Raw genomic sequence first — 19,284 nt, 5'->3', positions numbered from 1 at the left:
CATTTTTTTTGTATTTTTTGTAGAGACGGGGTTTCACCATGTTGGCCAGGATGGTCTCGATCTCCTGACCTCGTGATCCGCCCCGCAGGCCTCCCAAAGTGCTGGGATTACAGGCATGAGCCACGGCACCCGGCCTACCCCAGTCTTTTAATTGGAAGTAGGAAATTCCATCATGTGGAATGAGTCTGTGTTTGTATTTTAAAATACCAGCTGGAACAAACGGAAAGAAGTGGGGAATGACAGCCATCAAAAGGTGCTCAGGCCAGGCACAGTGGCTCACGCCTACAATCCCAGCTATTTGGGAGACCAAGGGAGGCGGATCACCTGAGGTCAAGAGGTCAACATCGGCCTGGTGAACACAGGGAAACCTCATCTCTACTAAAAATATAAAAATTAGCAAAAATTAACCAGGAGTGGTGGCGGGCACCTGTAATCCCAGCTGCTCAGGAGGCTGAGGCAGGAGAAGCAGAGGTTGTACTGAGCTGAGATCATGGCACTGCTGTCCAGCCTGGGCAACACAGCGAGACTCTGTCTCAAAAATAGAAAAAAAAATGTGCTCAGGAGAAGCCAGATACAAAAGGTCATGTATTGTCTGAATCCATTTTTTTTTCTTGTTATACTTTAAGTTCTAGGGTACATGTGCACAACGTGCAGGTTTGTTACATAGGTATACATATGCCACGCTGGTTTGCTGCACCCATCAACTCGTCATTTACATTAGGTATTTCTCCTAATGCTATCCCTCCCCCACCCCCCCCGACCCTATGAAAGGCCCCGGTGTGTGATGTTCCCCGCCCTGTGTCCATGTGTTCTCGTTGTTCAACTCCCACCTATGAGTGAGATCATGCGGTGTTTAGTTTTCTGTCCTTGTGATAGTTTGCTTAGAATGATGGCTTCCAGCTTCATCCACGTCCCTGCAAAGGACATGAACTCATCCGTCTGAATCCATTTCAGTGACATATCCACAATAGGTCATTCAACCCACAGAGATGGAAACAGATTGGTGGTTGCCAAGGGCTGGTAGGAGGGGGGACAGGAAGTGACTGTCTGGTGAGCACAGGGTTTCCTTCTGGGGTGATGAAAATGTTTTGGAACTAGGCAGAGGTGGTGGTGGCACCATATCATGAATGTACTCAATTTCACTGAATTGTTCACTGTGAAACAGTCAATATTTTATTATGTGAATTTCATCTAAATAAAAAAAAAATTGAGTGCTCAGTGGTTACCTCTCGGTAATGGATCAAAGATGTTGTTCTTCGGAAGGCAAATGTGCACAGCCCAGGCTCTATTCCCCTCATCCCAGGGTCACGGGAAAGGAATTCCCTGCAACACTGCTCTAGCAAAGACCCAGAAGCACCTGTGTGTCCAGCAAGCAAGCAGTGGCCGAATAAACCAGGGCACCTTGATATTAGGGTAAAGAAGGATGTGGATTTGCTTTCCTTTCTTTCTTCTGTATGTTCCTTTCTCCCCCCTACAGCAAACTCTTTTTTTTCTTTATATACAATAACAAGCAGAGACTCAGCAGACCTGTGGCTGCCCGCCCGGGAGCCGAGCGCTGTCAGGGAACTCACCGTGGCGATGCTGACGGCGTCCTCATACTCCTTGGTGAGGACACTCACCAGGGCAGAGCCCAGCAGCAGCAGGATCAGGGGGTTCTTAAACTGAAGAGGAAATAACAGGGTGGGGCACATTCGTTAGTCTCAGGGACCAGAATGGGTTTCTTACTGTGCAGAAGCTTGTGTGACAGGGGTCTCAGTTCAGGGCCAGGCTTCCAGGTCAACACCATGGTGACCGAGGGCTGGGGAGACCACCCCCACGCAGTGGTCCTCCTCTGCCTGGAACTTCACCCCATTGACCCTCCCAGGTCCCAGTACTGACCCCCTGAAGACACCGGCCTCGGCCCTGCCTTTGAGTTCTTGGTCTCGCCTCTCCACATCTCCATGATGCTCCAGGCCAGGACTTTCGGCAAGATGCCAGTCCTGGCTCAGGACGGCCAAGGATCCTCTCTCACCACACTAGCTCCCCAAATCCTGCACATCCCAGTCACCAAACTCAGTACCAACCTGCTCCTGTAACAGCCTCTAGGGACTCCAATGATGTCCCTCTCTAAAACAGCCGTTCCCAAAACTTCCTGAGAAGATTTTTACTTTATTTTATATATCTGCCCTTTCATTTCAGAGACATCTCATGGTAGCTCATGTTACAGAGGATTGAAAAGGAACGCAAACACATAAAACCGGATTCAGAAGGCAGACCAAAGATCAGGATAAGGAAGAGAGTTAAAATATCAACAAGGGCTGGGCGCAGAGGCTCACATTGTAATCCCAGCCCTTTGGGAGGCACAAATGGGAGGACTGCTTGAGCCCAGGAGTTTCAGTCCAGCCTGGGAAACACAGCAAAATCCCATCTTTACGAAAAAATGAAAAAATTAGCTGGGCATGGTGAGGTGCACCTGTGGTCCCAGCTACTCAGAAGGCTAAGGCAGGAGGATCACTTGGGCCAGGGAAGTTGAGGCTGCAGTCAGCCGTGTTTATGCCACTGCACTCCTGCTTGGACACCAGAGAATCTCTATCCCAGAATATAATAATAATAATAATGCACCAGGTCTGGGCACCTTGATTCCCAGGCTGCCAGGCTCCTGTCCCCTCAGGGACTCTGCACCCTGCCCTCCAGCGAGGCCCTCCATCCACATCCTCACATGGCTTTCCGTCTCATTTCACTCAGATCTCTGCCCAGATGCCACCTCCTCAGAGCACCAGCCTAGTGCCTCCCTGCCATTCCGTCCAGAGCCTTACGCCGTGCTAAGGTAGAATTCCTAATGGTGAGACTCCTGAGACAGAGGAACAGGGCTGCCTTGTGAGGTGATGAGTTCCCTGTCACTGGGGGAAAGATAGGAGAATCACAACACTTGGCATGCAGGAGGAACTCAACACATATAAGGAATTAATAAGGGAGAGCAGACAGAACCCGTATACGCAAGGGCAGGAAAACCCAGCCGTCAGGAGCTCCCGTCCAGTCCTGCAAGGATTCCCACAGATGCACTGCTGAACCGACAAGCTATAAGATGAATGAGCAAGTCCTCTGCTCTCAAGAAATTTAAGAGATTTCATTTTGGGGAACACCCTGGCTGGAGGCTGCAGGAGGATCCTTGGTGAGAAGGAAGATGTTCACGGTGGGTTTCGACAGAGCAGAGGGGAACGAGGAAGGAGGATAACCAGGGGAAGTGGGGGAGCGGGTCCTAGTGGAAGGGGTGCCAGGGCAGAGCAAAGAGATCTCCAGCCGCAGAGGGGAACTCCTCCCTCACAGCCCATGTCTCGGCCTCCTTCCCTGAACCCCAACTTCCGGGAGCCTCCACTGCCTCTTCTCAGCCCTGCAGTTTTAGGAAGCTTCTGGGCTAGCCAGAACCACCTACATACCCAGAAGCCTATTTTGGTGCCAAAACGCATCAATGAATAACATTCCCAGAACACTGAGAACTGAGCCTTGATCAGGGAGGGGACCTCAAGGAGAGTGGAGACAGAGGATGCTGCACAGAGGACTGTGATTGGTTCCGGAATCGACCAATGGAAGAAGCTGTAAACACAGACCCAATAGGAAGGCAGCTGAAGCCTGGGACAGCCCAGGGGCCAGAGAATGATGAAGGGGATGTCAGGGATGGGGCCAAGAGCATGCAAAAGGCTGGAAAAGGGGATCTAAGGCCATCTAAATGCCCTCAGGCACCTGGAAAATTCTGCCTGTTCACTGGGCCTTTCTGAACTGGTCCTGCGAAGGTGGCGGGGACTGCCGACTTCTAGAATGGAACTTGGAGCCATGTCAATTGCAGTTTTTTCTTTCCTCTTCTTAGTGGCTTCCAGGCATTTGATTGTGTGCCATTCATTCAGCACCACGCCAGCACCGATGGCAGCAGCTAGCAAGGGAAGGGGCTCTGGGTGCAGCTCCCTGGCTGCACTGCTCTGCACTGCTCCTCACAGCTATGTGACTTTAGGCTCAGGTTACAGTAGGACACCCAGTAAAATCTGAATTTCAGATAGACAAGGAACTTTTTGTTTTTAGTATAAGCACGTCCACTGTATTGGGACACACTTATACTAGAAATTGCTTCTTGTTTATCTATCTGAAATTCACTTTTTGTTGTTGTTGTTGAGACAAGGTCTCACTCTGTTGTCCAGGCTGGAGCACAGTGGCACAATCTCAGTTCACTGCAGCCTCCACCTCCTGGGTTCCAACAATCCTCCCACCTCAGCCTCCTCAGTAGCTGGGATTACAGGCATCCACTACCACATCCGGCTAATTTTTATATTTTTAGAAGAGACGGGGTTTCGCCATGTTGGCCGGGCTGGTCTTGAACTCCTGGGCTCAAGTGATCCACCCGCTTCAGCCACCCAAAGTGCTTGGATTACAGGCGTGAGCCACCACGCCCAGCCTGAAATTGAAATTTAACAGGGCATCCTATATTGTTATTTGCTAAACCTGGCAACTCTGGGGAAATCTTTCAACCTCTGCACTTCTCCTTCCTCATGTGCAAAGGCGGGATTAGGAGGAGGATTAGTAAGTGCATGCTTACTTATTCACTTACTCATATAGCGTGGGGCCCGGGGCCTGCTCAACTGTCTACGAAAGTGATCACTGTTTTTCCTGATCGCGGTTGCCTGGGACTTGGTGATTTGCTCATGATTGATGCTCAGGCTGGCTGGGGCAGCGCAAAAGGGGTGGGAGCTGTCCAAGGATGCCTTCCATCAACACTGAAAGATGGAATGGCTGCCCCACCATCGCTGGCTTATGCTTGTTAATGCAAAGAATGACACCTCTGGTCCTACCTGATCCAGGTATTTCTTCCACACAGGTTCGCTGTTGTCAGCAACAAACTCATTCCAGCCATGGGCCAGCCGGCGCTGCATCACCGAGAACTCCGACAGCCCAGTGTGTAAGTCCACCTGGAAGGAGAGGTCAGGCACAAGCTCACTCATGGGCGCAGCAAGGAATGAGCCAACAAGGTACAGAGTCCCACTCTGAAAGGCAGTGGCTTCCATGATGGGCCAGGGACATGGGCTTGTCCACCAAGGTGCTGGGACTTGTTCAAAGACCCCGTGCAGATGGGGCAGAGAGAGGAGGAAAAGGCACAAGCCAGTGACCATTATAATTACAGCAGAAAAGATGACTCTGGTCTTAAACTTCAACAAATGGAAATGCAGCGTAGACTTCCAGAAATGCAGAAACACATCTTTTCTTCTTAAAAAAAAAAAAAAAAAGGTCTTGGGAATGTAAAATGGTGCAGCTGTTATGGAAACTGTGGGGCGATTCCTCAATAGATTAAAAAGGGAGCTACCAGATCCAGTAATTCCACTTTGGGGTATATACCCAAAGGAACTGCTAGTGGGGCTCCAAGAGATGTTTGTACAACCACGTTCGTAGCACTGTTCACAAAAGCAAAAAGGAGGAAACAACCCACCAATCTGTCAAGGGATGAATGAATGCATGAAACGTGGTGTACACACACAATGAAATACTCTTTAGCCTCAGAACGAAAGAAAATGCTGACATGTGCTACAACATGGATACACGTTTAAGTTGAACCTTGAGGATGAAGTTAAGTGAAATAAACCAGTCACAAAAAGACAAATTCTGTTGATTCCACATATGAATTACATAGACTAGTCAAATTTATAGAGACAGAAAGTAGAATGGTGGGTGTCAGAGGCTGGAGGGAGAGGGAATGGGGAGTGAGTGTTTAATGGAGACAGATTCAGTTTTACAAGATGAAAAGAATACTGGAGATGCTTATGTAACCCGCTTTGCTGACTGTGGGTCTTAAGACCCTCCCATGAGAGGGTCCCACCCTATAATCTGGGGGAAGGAATGATGTCATGAAGCTTCCCTAAAAACCCAAAGATAGGATTCAGTGAGTTTTCACGTACCTGAACATGGGGATATTCCTGGAGAGTGGCATCCAGGGAGATGTTTGAACAACCATGTTCATAGCACCATTGGGCATGGAAGCTCTGCGCCCCTCCCCCCATTACCTGCCCTATGCATCTCTTCATCGGTATCCTTTGCCTTTATAATAAACTGGTAGGGCTTGGTGGCTCAGGCCTGTAATCCCAGCACTTTGGGAGGCCAAGGCAGGCAGATCACCTGAGGTCGGGAGTTCGAGACCAGCCTTGTCAACATGGCAAAAGCCCGTCTCTACTAAAAATACAAGAACTAGTCAGGCGTGGTGGCATGTGCCTGTAATCCCAGCCACTCAGGAGGCTGAGGCAGGAGAATAGCTTGAAGCTGGGAGGCGGAGGTTGCAGTGAGCTGAGATGGCGCCATTGCACTCCAGCCTGGGCAACAAGAATGAAACTCCATCTCAAAAAAAAAAAAAAAAAAAAGAATTCTGGAGGTAGAGAATGGCGATGGTTGTGCAACAGTATGACTGTACTTAATGCAACTACAATGTACATTTCAAAATGGTTAAGGCCAGGCACAGTGACTCACAACTGTAATCCCAAAACTTTAGGAGGTTGAGGTGGGGAGATCGCTTGAACCCAGGAGTTCAAGGCTAGTCTGGGCAATATAGCACGATCTTGGCTCTACAAAAAAATTTAAAAAATTAGCCCATTGTGGTGACAGACTCCTGTAGTCTCAGCTACTCAGGAGACTGAGGCAGGAGGATTGCTTAAGCCCAGGAGGTGGAGGCTGCACTGGGCCTTGATTGCAACACCGGACTCAAGCCTGGGCAACAGAGTGAGACCATGTCTTGGAAAAAATAACATGGTTAAGATGGTAAATTTTATGTTGTGTATTTACCACATATCAGACATTTTTTTAAATAGGCTTGTCTTAAGAAACAAGAGTATTTTTTTTAAAAGATAAACAAAACTGACAAACCTTTAGCCAGGCTAAGAAAAAAAGAGAGAAGAACCAAATAAATACAAACAGAAATGAAAAAGGAAACTTCACAAATTATATCACAGAAAGTCAAAGGACCATTAGTGGCTACCAGGAGCAACTATATGCCAATAAATTGCAAAATATAGAAGAAATGGATAAATTCCTAGACACACAGAACCTACCAAGATTGAACCATGAAGAAATCCAAAAGCTGAATAGACCAATAACAAGTAATAAGATCGAAGCCATAATAAAAAGTCTTCCAGTTAAGAAAAGCCCAGGACCCAGTGGCTTCACTGCTGAATTCTACCAAACACTCGAAGAAGCGATACCAATCCTACTAAATTATTCCAAAAAACAGATGAGTAGGGAATACTTTCATTCTACGAGGCCAGTATTACCCTGATACCAAAACCAGACAAAGACACATTTAAAAAAGAAAACTACTGGCCAATATCACTGATGACTATTGATGCAAAAATCCTCAGCAAAATACAAGCAAATTGAATGCAATAACGCATTAAAATGAAAATTCATCATGACCAAATGGGATTTATCCCAAGGGTGCAAGGATGGTTCACCATACACAAATTAATGTGACACATCAACAGAATGAAAGACAAAAACCATATGATCATTTCAATTAATGCTGAAAAAACATGACAAAATTCAACATCCCTTCATGATAAAAACTCTAAAAAAACTAGGTATAGAAGGAACATATCTCAATGTAATAAAAGCAATATATGACAGACCCAGGGCTAGTGTCATACTGAATGAGGAAAAACTGAAAGCTTTTCCAGTAGGATACCCACTTTTACCACTATTATTCAACAGAATACTGTAAGTTCTAGCTAGAGCAATCAGACAAGAGTAAAAAATAAAGGGCATCCAAATTGGAAAGGAAGAAGTCAAATTATTCTTGTTTGTAGATGATATGATCTTACATCTGAAAAAACCTAAAGACTCCACCTAAAGCTATTAGAACTCATAAACAAAATCAGTAAAGTTAGAGGATACAAACTCAAATCATAAAGATCAGTAGCATTGCTATATGCTAAGAGAAAGCAATCTGAAAAAGAAATCAATTAAGTAATCCCATTTACCACAGCTACAAATTAAGTATCTAGGAATTAACTTAAAGAAGTAAAAGATCTCTACAATGAAAACTATAAAACATTGATGCAAGAAACTGAAGAAGACACAGAAAAATGGAAAGATATTCCATGTTCATGGATTGGAAAAATCAATATTGTTAAAATGTCCATACTACCCAAAGCAATCTATAGATTTAATGGAATCCCTACTAAAATAACAATGACATTCTTAACAGAAATAGAAAAAACAATTTAAAAATTTATATGGAACCACAAAAGACCCAGAATAGCCAAAGCTATCTCAAGGAAAAAGAACAACACTGGAAGAATCATATTACCTGACTTTAAATTATACTACAGAGCTTTAGTAGCCAAAACAGCATGGTACTGTCATAAAAACAGATACAGAGATCAGTGAAACAGAATAGAGAACCCAGATATAAATCCATACATCTACAGTGAACTCGTTTTTGACAAAGATGTCAAGAACATCCACTGGGGAAAGGGCAATCTCTTTAATAAATGGTACCAGGAAAACAAAATCTCCATATGCAGGAGAATGAAATTTCACCCCATCTCTCATTATCAATAAAAATCAAATAAAAATGGATTAAAGATGAGGTGGGCAGATTACCTGAGGTCAGGAGTTCGAGATCAGCCTGGTCAACATGGCAAAACCCCAGCTCTACCAAAAATACAAAAATTAGCTGGATGTGGTTGTGCATGCCTGTAATCCCAGCTACTACAGGAGGCTGAGGCAGGAGAATTGCTTGAACCCAGGAGGCAGAGGTTGCAGTGAGGTGAGATAGCGCCACTGCACTCCAGCCTGGGCGACAGAGTGAGACCCTGTCTCAAAAAAAAAAAAAAAAAAAAAAGATTAAATACTTCAATCTAAGATCACAGACTATGAAACTATCAAGAGAACATCGGGGAAACTCTCCAGGACATTGAACTGGGCAAAGATTTCTTGAGTAATATACTACAAGCACAGGCAACCAAAGCAAAAATGGATAAATGGAATCACATCAAGTTAAAAGGCTTCTGCACAGCAAAGGAAATCATCAACAAAGTGAAGAGACAACCCACAGAATGGAAGAAAATATTTGCAAACTACCCATCCGACACGTGATTAATAACCAGAATGTATAAGGAGCTCAAACAACTCTATAGGAGAAAACCTAATAATCTGTTTTTAAAATGGGCCAAAGATCTGGATAGACATTTCTCAAAAGAAGACATATGAATGGCAAACAGGTACATGAAAAGGTGCTCACCATCACTGATCAGAGAAATGCAAATCAAAACTACAATGAGGTATCATCTCATCACAGTTAAAATGGCTTTTATCCAAAAGTCAGGCAATAACAAATCCTGGATATGAAGAAAAGGGAGCCCTTGTACACTGTTGGTAGGAATGTAAATTAGTATGACTGGTGAACAGTTTGGAGGGTTCCTCAAAAAACTAAAAATACGCTGGGCGCGGTGGCTCATGCCTGTAATCCCAGCACTTTGGGAGGCTGAGGCAGGCAGAGCATGAGGTCAGGAGATGGAGACCATCCTGGCTAACACGGTGAAACCCCGTCTCTACTAAAAATACAAAAAATTAGCCGGGCGTGGTGGCAGGTGCCTGTAGTCCCAGCTACTCGGGAGGCTGAGGCGGGAGAATGGCGTGAACCCGGGAGGCGGAGCTTGCAGTGAGCAGAGATCGCGCCACTGCACTCCAGCCTGGGCAACAGAGCGAGAGTCCGTCTCAAAAAAAACAAAAACAAAAAAATTAGCCGGGCGTGGAGGCAGACGCCTGTAGTCCCAGCTACTCAGGAGGCTGAGACAGAAGAATGGCGTGAACCCAGGAGGCGGAGCTTGCAGTGAGCAGAGATCGCGCCACTGCACTCCAGCTTGGGTGACAGAGTAAGACTCCATCTCAAAAAAAAAACAAAAAACTAAAAATACAACTATTATATGATCCCCAGTCCCACTCCTAGATACATAACCAAAAGAAAGGAAATCAGAATATTGAAGACATATCTGCACTCCCATGTTTATCGCAGGAGCATTCACGATAGCCAAGGTTTGGAAGGAGCCTAAGTATCCATCAACAGACAAATGAATAAAGAAAATGTGGTACATATACACAATGGAGTACTATGCACCCATAAAAAAGAATGAGATCCTGTCATTTGCAACAACATGGATGGAACTGGAGGTCATTATATTAAGTCAAATAACATAGTGACCTCCAGACACAGAAAGGCAAACTTTGCAGGTTCTCACTGATTAGTGGAAGCTGAAAATTAAAATAACTGAACTCATGGAGATAGTAGGATGGTTACCAAGGCCTGGTAAGGGTAGTTGGGAGAAAGTGGAGAGGGCTATGGCTACAAAAAATATAGTCAGAAAGAATAAATAAGACCTAGTATTTGCTGGCACGACAGGGTGACTGTTGTCAAAAATAATTTAATTGTACATTTTAAAATAACTAAAAGAGTGTAAGTGGATGACTTGTAACACAAAGGATAAATGCTTGAGGTAATGGAGACCCCGTTTGCCCTGATGTGATTATTATACAGTGTATGCCTGTATCAAAGTATCTCTGGAACCCATAAATATACACCTACTATGTACCCACAAAAATTAAAAATAAAAAAGAACAGTAGCTAAAACAATTATATTGTGCCCAACTCCATTCAAGCTCTTTCTGTAAACAAATTCGTTAAATACAGCTAATTTATGAGTCAGTCATAATGGAAGGAAACTTTGTTGTTCTGGTCACAACGAAAGTGTCCTTGTTTTTAAAAAGCCAATAACAAGAAAGCTGTACTTGCTGGTAGAGGAAACAGGGAGAACAGAATTGATTTCTAGATTCTTTTGAATAGTGAAAGAAAATCTAGCTCATTTTCTAGGTAGCGATAATATTCAGGCAGAGAAGAAATACTTCCTCCCCCTCTCCAAATACTAATACACAGGACTTGAATTGAAACAGACTTGAGTTATTCTCAAGAAAAGACACTGGCTTCCAACTTCCTGAAATTGTAGCATGTGCCCTTTTCCTGGGAGCTTTTTATTTGCTTTCCAAAAATGTAGTGGTTCTGAGTATGCACGTGCACGCACGTGTGCACACACACACACTTGTGTGCAATGCAAATGTTTGTCTTGCACTGGCCAGGAATTAATTCAAACTCACTTGAGAAACTTGGGAGAATTTGGTTTTAGTACCTGGCAACTCCACGGATTATAAAAGACGACGGTGGGAATACCGGATGACAAAGAGTTTGGGCTTTGATGTGAAACAGCTGGACTCCACGCTGGGCTATGCTACCTCTAACACTGGACTGTGCTACTTTCTGTGTCTCAACTTCATCTTCCACCCCTTTATGTTTTTGCCAAGAAATGTGAGGCTGAAGAGAAGCAGCGTACACAGAGTGTCTCAAAGGATGCCATCTTCCGGTAAGGGCATGGTGAAGACGAGCTCTACTGACAAGTACTGATATTCTACCTGTGGAATCTGAACCATTCAACATCAACAATATTTTCCAACCTTGATGATAAAATTGATAATAACACAGAATTTCAAAGCACTGTTCAGGGCTTTGTGTTGCTTTCTTTTAAACATAAAACCTTATCACAATTAGCTCCAGATGCAAATTCAATTCTTACACAAAACGCTTTGGCCAAATCCTCTTTCTGGCATTTGCATGCTTCCTTGGGGGGCAGGGCTGTCACCTTCTTCTCTTTCTCGATGGCTTTCAGCTCACTCTGTTCATCAATCTGTGAAAAGAGCAGGGTTGCTGTTTAGCAGATTGAACTTTTGTACTCATTAATTTTTAAATTTATTTTTTATTTTTATCATTTTTTTTTTGAGATGGAGTCTCACTCTGTCACCCAGGCTGGAGTGCAGTGGCATGATCTCAGCTCACCACAACCTCCACTTACGGGGTTCAAGAGATTTTCCTGTCTCAGCCTCCCGAGTAGCTGGGATTACAGGTATGCATCACCACACCCCACTAATTTTTTTTGCTATTTTTAGTAGAGACGAGGTTTCACCATGTTGGCCAGGTTGGTCTCAAACTCCTGACCTCAGGTGATCCGCTTGCCTCGGCCTCCCAAAGTGCTGGGATTATAGGTGGAGCCACTGCGCCCGGCCACATGTGTTTTTTTTTAAAGCATAAAACACACACACAAAGTGTGCATATGTGTACAGCTCACAAACTAACCCTTATAACCAGCCCCCAAATTAAGAAACAGATATGACTGGTCCCCTGATGCTCCCTTGGCCAACCTACCTACCTGAGGGGTAACTGCTGTCATGATTTCAATCCTCATAGATTAGGTTGGCCAGGGTTTGAACTTTATGGAAATGGTGCCATGCAGTATATGCTCATACATGCTTTCTTGTCTGATTTCTTTCACTCAACATTGTTAGTGAGATTTATACAAGATATTGCATGTAGCAACAGTATGCTAATTTTCACAGCAGCTTAGTATTCCACTGTATGAGTAGATCACAATATATTTGTTCTCCTGTTGATGAATATCTGGGTTCCAGTTGTTAGTTGTTGGCTAATACTGATGCATCTATTTTTAAGCAAGTTTTTTTTTTTTTTGTCACCCAGGCTGGAGTGCAGTGGTGCAATCATAGCTCACTGCAGCCTCAACCTCCCAGGCTCAGGTGATCCTCCTGCTTCAGCCTCCTGAATAGCAGGACCAAAGGTGCATGCTACTGTGCCTGGCTAATTTTTTAATATTTTGTAGGGACAGGGTCTCCCTACGTTGCCCAGGCTGAGCAAACTTATTTTACAGAATTGAAACTTGTAAGCGGACAGAGTAGGGCAACAATATACATATTTAGAATCCTGAACCTCGAACTTCCAGGATTCTCCATCAAGTATGCACCATATTGCAGAGAGTGCCTCCCGCTGATGATAGGTGGTATCACAGCCTGGTTCTATGGGACATTTTAAATAACCAAAGAAAAGGGGAGGGGAAACACAACCAAGTTCTGGAAGTCCCAGCACTCTGTGTTGAGACCCGCGGGCCTGGAAAGAAGCCACGTGAAACACCTGGAGGCTTCGGGAGGCTTTGCTAATACAAAGGAGACCTCAGAAACAGGAAAGTGTGAGGTATTTTTGCAAAACCATTCCTAGCATCCTGATACCCAGGATGTGATAATCATCTTTTCCTTTTCCACCAGGTTATTGGAAACTGGGAAAGAGGAAGCAGGAGAGGTATTGAGTAACTTCCTCCTTTAGCTGTAATAGAGATTGCAAATTCCACTCTTCCTTCTTGCCAGCCGCTCTCCCCAACCCCAAACCATCTCCTCCCAAATGCCTATTTGCTTAGAAAAGCTGTGCTAGCCACCTCGGTTTCCTGCGGCTGCTTCTCACTCATGCCCAGTGCCCAGGAGGACAGCAGCGATTACGCATATCTTTAAGCAGGCTTAGCCATCCATTGGGAGCCCTCCTTAAGTCAACATTGCATTATTTGTAGAGTTACTTCAAAGAAAAATGTGGATTGCACAAGACTTTCCCCCCATTCTCAAGATCTCCTTCCGTTGTACCAAATAAAGTGCTTGATTCTTGCTCACACCACAGGTGGAGGCAGGCTGGGGACTCCCCCCATCCCCCACACTCACTCAGCTGCCCTCAGCCTTGCCATTTCTGACTCACTACACCAAATTCCTTTTTTTTTTTTTTTTTTTCTGAGATAGAGTCTCACTCTGTCACCCAGGCTGGAGTGCGGTGGTGCGACCTCGGCTCACTGCAACCTCCTCCTCCCGGGTTCAAGCGGGTCTCCTGCCTCAGCCTCCCTGGTAGCTGGGACTACAGGCACGCACCGCCACGCCTCGCTAATTTGTTTTTGTATTTTTAGTAGAGACGGGGTTTCACCATGTTGGCCAGGCTGGTCTCAAATTTCTGACCTCAGGTATCTGCCTGCCTCAGCCTCCGAAAGTGCTGAGATTACAGGCGTGAGCCACTGCACCTGGCTCAAAACACATAAATCCCATCACACCCACACACACACACACACACACACACACACACATGCCCCATGCTTGAAAACACTTGCAGAGATTCCAGTGCTCTCAGGATAAGAGCCCAATTACCTTCAATGTGACTGCCCAGAACCCACACATGCTACAACATGGATGAACCTTGAAGACGTTATGCCTGGTGAAATAAGCCAGACCCGAAAGGACAAATCCTATAGGACTCCAGTTACAGGAGGTCCCTAAAATAGTCAAACTCACAGAGACAGAAAGGAGAGCAGAGGTAACCGGGCTGCGGAGTTAGTGTTTAATGACTACAGAGTCTCTTTGGGAAAGATGAGAGTTTTGGAGGCAAATATTGGTGATGGTTGCATAACAATGGGAATATACTTAATGCCAGCGAGCCATACCCTTAAAAATGGTTAAAATGGTGAATTTTATGTTATGTATATTTTACCACAATAAAAATCCAGAAGAAAAGGGCCAGACACTGTGGCTCATACCTATAATCCCAGCACTTTGGGAAGCCGAGGCAGGCAGATCATCTAAAGTCAGGAGTTCGAGACCAGCCTGGCCAACATGGTATTTTGTAAAAATACAAAAATTAGCCAGGCATGGTGGCAGGCATCTGTAATCTCAGCTACTCGGGAGGCTGAGTCAGGGAGAATTGCTTGAACCTGGAAGGTGGAGGTTGCAATGAGCCAAGATCATGCCACTGCACTCCAGCCTGGGCAACAGAGTGAGACTCTGTCTCAAAAAAAAAAAAAAAAAAAAAAAAAGATCAAAGGCACCAATTCCCCTGCCTTTGAGGGCAGGACTAGCACGTGCCCCAACCTTTCTCAGGTGCTCTGGACATCTGAAGGCCCAGGGCTGTCCACCCACATGTCCCTGGAGAATGAGCTAGGTGGATTGAGGAGGTCATGGGGTGACAGGGTGCCATGCTGCAGTGACACTGGAGGGGAGAGGGGGTTGGATGCAGAGACCTCCCTCACTCCCCTGTGTTTTGTGACTGCGGGGGCAGAGTCCAGAGCCCAAAGGAGAGAGGACCCAGCCTCCGACTTCCCTCTGTGAGTAAAAGCCACCTACACACTCGCAGCTCTGTAACCAAGGGTACTGGAAACAGGGACTCTGCTCACAGAAGCACAGTTCACGAGACCCAAAAGTCAGACACTGCCCGATGCCCATCCACGGATTATGGAGAAGCAAAATGTGGTCCATCCAGACAGTGGAGCATCAACTCAGCCTCAAACAGGAATGCAATACTGACGCACGTGGATGTTGTTAAACTGTGGCCTCTGCAAAACCGTTCTTTGAAAGCCTAACACCTGGTACACCAGAATGTGTCTTTATCTAGAGGGGGACTTTACAGAAATGATCAAGGTCAGATGAGGTCAAATATGAGCGATGTTCTTGCAAAAAGGAGAATTTTGCAGAGATAAACATGCACACAAGGAAGTCCATGTGGAGACACAGGAGAAAACCCTGTGATGATGGAGGCAGAGGCTGGAGTGACGTGTCCATCGGCCAGTGAACGCTGGGGATTGCTGGCCATGCTGGAAGCTTGAAGAGAAGTGTGGAACAGATCCTCCCCTGGAGCCTCCAGAGAGAGCAAAGCCCTCCTGACTCCTTGAGTTTTGACTTCTGGCTTCTAGAACTGTGAGACAATACATTTAAATTTAAGCCACCACATTTTTGGTACTCGGTGACCACAGCCCTGGGAAACACACTTGCTACAACACAGATGAACCTGGAAGACATCACACTAAGCGAAAAAAGCCAGACACAAAAGGCCACACGGTATGTGAGTCCACTCATAGGAAATGCCCGGGACAGGCAAATTCGTAGGAGCAGAAAGCAGATTGGGAATGGGCAAGGGGGAATGGGGAGAAACTGCTAATGGGTACAGGGTTTCTTTCAAATGTTTCAGAACTGAATAGAAGTGGTGGTCACATGACATTGTGAGTGTACTAGGTCCCATTACAATGTTTACTGTGAGATGGTTGATTTTGTTATGTGAATTTCACCTCAATAAAATAAGAATTTTGTTTTTCGTTTTTGAGGCAGAGTCTTGCTCTGTTGCTCAGGCTGGAGTGCAGTGGCGTGATCTTGGTGCACTGCAACCTCCGCCTCCCAGGCTCAAGCCATTTGATTCTCCCACCTCAGCCTCCTGAGAAGCTAGAACTACAGGTGTATGTCATCACACCAGGCCCTTTTTTTTTTTTTTTTTTTTGGTATTTTTAATTGAGACAAGGTTTTGCCATGTTGCCCAGGCTGGTCTTGAACCCCTGGACTCAAGTGATCCACCTGCCTTGGCCCCCTACGATGCTAGGATTACAGGTGTGAGCCACCATGCCTAGCCTTTTTGTTTTTTTAAAGCCATTTACAAACTACAGGCAGGAACTCCCTCCACCACTTAGAAACTGTCCTCCTGACTCTCTCCTGGGTCCCACCTGTGTCGGTCACAGCCCCCTCCACCCCCACTCCCCCCCACACCCATAGCCTCCCATCCTCGTCCCCTCTTTGCTGGCTCCTCCCATAAACATCTCAGCATGGGTTTCCACTTTAAACATAACCTCTTTTCTGGGCCTTGCATTGGAAATACACCTGCTCCTTCCTCATTTGCCAACATCGAGCTTTTAGAAGGAGTGTCTACACTTGCTGTCTCTATCTTTTCATTTCCTATCCACTTCTCAACCGACTTCAGCCAGATCTCCAGGTCATTTCGGTGTTTCAAGGCCACCGGGACATAGCCCTGGACCCAATACATTGTAAGTGAGGGCTTGCTCTGCCTCACTTCAGTCTCGTGACTCTCAGGAAACAGAGACCCTGGGTTGGTGACTGAGCTCGTAGATACTGCCACTCCTCGCCCTGCATTTGGGGGACTCCTACCTGGGATGCTCACCTGGGCACCCCCCTCATCTCCTTAAGAATGCATAAGGGCCCGGGGGCCTAATCTGCCCCGGGTTGATTCCAATCACACAGCTCCATAATCTAAATGGCACTTAATGTATCCTTTGTTGAAAACAGGATTGTCCACTCTGTTTCCAGAAACTACAGACTCTGGTACAGCCCCCATCCCTGTACCCAACCCCAAACACACACTCACTTCTTCTCTCCAAGTGGGCCCGTGCCCGCTGCTGATCAGGACATTGCCATGACCCAGAATGGCCCACCTTGAAGCTGAGGCACTCAAAAACTGGAAACAAACTCAGGGTAAGTTGTGGGGAAGGTTGATCAGCCGTGATGCACCTACGCTGTCAGGCAGCCAAACACATCCCCTGAGTTGCACCAAGCCTCCACTCTAGGCCCACCCACCAGCTGACAGGAAATACTGGAGATAATAGACACGTTGAATGACACCATAGGGACATGATCACTAGACTGTGGGAACTATAGGACACACAGCCCGGCCTCCCCAGCATGTAAACTACAACAAAAACACAAGAATGGGCCGGGCGCAGTGGCTCACGCCCGTAATCCCAGCACTTTGGGATGCCAAGGCAGGCAGATCACCTGAAGTCAGCAGTTCGAGACCAGCCTTGTCAACATGGAGAAAGCCCATCTCTACTAAAAATATAAGAATTAGCCGGGCGTGGTGGCGGGCACCTGTAATCCCAGCTACTCAGGAGGCTAAGGTAGGAGAATCACTTGAACTCAGGAGGCAGAGGTTGCAGTGAGCTGAGATCACGCCACTGCACTCCAGCCTGGGCAACAAGAGCAGAATTCCATCTCAAAACGAAAAACACAAGCATGAAACGTGCAGACGCAGAGAACCATCAGAGACCCCAGCCAAGTGCAGGCTGGGACCTCACTTGAGTCCTGATTTGAATAAACCAGCATGAAGCAGTGTTTAGGAGCCCAAGGGAACCTCAATATTGGCCAATATTTGATTTTCTCTAATTGTTAATATTTTATGATATGATAATGGTAATTGTGATATTTTAAAGCGTTCTTCTCTTTAGCCATATATATGCAGAAATATTTATAGATGAAATACTAGGAAGCCTGAGATTTGTGTCAAAACAATCTGGGGTAGAGAGGAGTCAAGATTGGCTCCCCTCATTGGCACTGGGTAACAGAGTCATGTGGGCTCATTCCATTATTCTATTTCTGCATATGATTGGAATTCTCCAATACAAAATACAAAATTAAATAGTATAAAATTAAAGAGAAAAGAGGTGTTATATGATTTGACCTAAGGAGACGTCACTGATATGTCATCAAATTAAAAAAAAAACCTTTTGCAGAACAATTGTCATAATATAATCCTAATTTTGTTTAAAAAAAAAAAGAGGAAGGAAGGAAAGATGAAGGGAGGGGAGGGAACGGGAGTCACATAAAAGAAACTGCAAACAGTTTCAATTCAACTTTGTGCGTGAGTTTCCCATGGCTGCTTGGTCTCCAGGGCTGTAACAACCAACCAACACAAACTGGGTGGCTTAAAACAACCGAAATTTATTCTCTCAGTTCTGGAAGCTAAAACTCTGAAACCAAGATGCTGGCAGGGCCACATTCCCATTGAACCCTGCAGGCAAGATCTTTCCTTCCTCTCCCAGTTTCTGGCGGTGGCTGACAATCTTCCACGTTCTTGGCATGTACACGTATCACAGCAGTCTCTGCCTCTGCCAGCACATGGCTATATTCCCAAGCGTCTCTGTCTGCTTTTCTTATAAAGACCCCAGTCACTGGGTTAGGGCCCACACAACTCCAGTGTGACCTCATTTTAATTTGACTGCGTAGATAAAGACCCTATTTGCAAATAAGGTTGCATTCACAGGTACCAGGGGTTAGGGCTTCAACATGTTTTTGGGAGGACACGCCTTGACCATAACAGCATGTATGTGCGTCCACAGAAGATGCGAGAGATGGCAGTAGCTGCCCCGGGGCTGTGGGGCTGAAGGGTCCGAGGCTGTAGCTTCTTGTTACTTTGTAGACATCAGTCCACTGTGAATCGCAAGTGATCCTTTTGTAACGAGAGTGGCGCATCCTGGTTAAGGTCAGAGAGTGTCCCTAATTCTCCCTCTCCATCACAGGTGATTTAGGCAGAACCAAACCTTCCCTTCTTCTTCTTCTTTTTTTTTTTTTTTTTTTTTTTTGAGTCTGAGTCTCACTCTGTCACCCAGGCTGGAGTGCAGCAGTGTGATCTCGGCTCACTGCAACCTCTGCCCCCAGGGCTCAAGCCATTCTCCTACGTCAGCCACTCGAGTAGCTGGGATTACAGGTGCCCACCACCACGCCCGGCCAATTTTTGTATTTTTAGTAGAGACGGGGTTTGAACATGTTGGCCGGGCTGGTCTCAAACTCCTGACCTCAGGTGATCCGCCCACCTCG

The 19,284-nt window shown here is 45.8% G+C and overlaps 1 protein-coding gene across 8 annotated transcripts in view; it reads right to left on the bottom strand.

Moving 5' to 3' along the window:
- Positions 1-19,284, bottom strand: part of ATP2C2 (ATPase secretory pathway Ca2+ transporting 2) — a 100,707-nt gene that overhangs the window by 58,099 nt on the left and 23,324 nt on the right. For 7 of the 8 annotated variants that reach the window (XM_034940838.3, XM_034940837.3, XM_063597792.1 and 4 more), the window contains exons 2-4: positions 11,625-11,735; positions 4,818-4,934; positions 1,572-1,661 (exon numbers count right to left, since the gene is read on the bottom strand). In XM_034940838.3, coding sequence (XP_034796729.3) covers positions 1,572-1,661; positions 4,818-4,934; positions 11,625-11,735 — 318 coding nt within the window. Of the gene's footprint in view, positions 1-1,571; positions 1,662-4,817; positions 4,935-11,624; positions 11,736-19,284 lie in introns of those variants that run through there. The other variant, XM_014341886.4, reaches the window with a different exon arrangement.

The sequence above is a fragment of the Pan paniscus genome, chromosome 18, assembly GCF_029289425.2.
Source record: "Pan paniscus chromosome 18, NHGRI_mPanPan1-v2.0_pri, whole genome shotgun sequence".
Classification (NCBI taxonomy): Eukaryota; Metazoa; Chordata; class Mammalia; order Primates; family Hominidae; genus Pan; species Pan paniscus.
The sequence above is the reverse complement of the archived record's forward strand: the minus strand, read 5'-3'. Positions and strand labels throughout refer to the sequence as shown.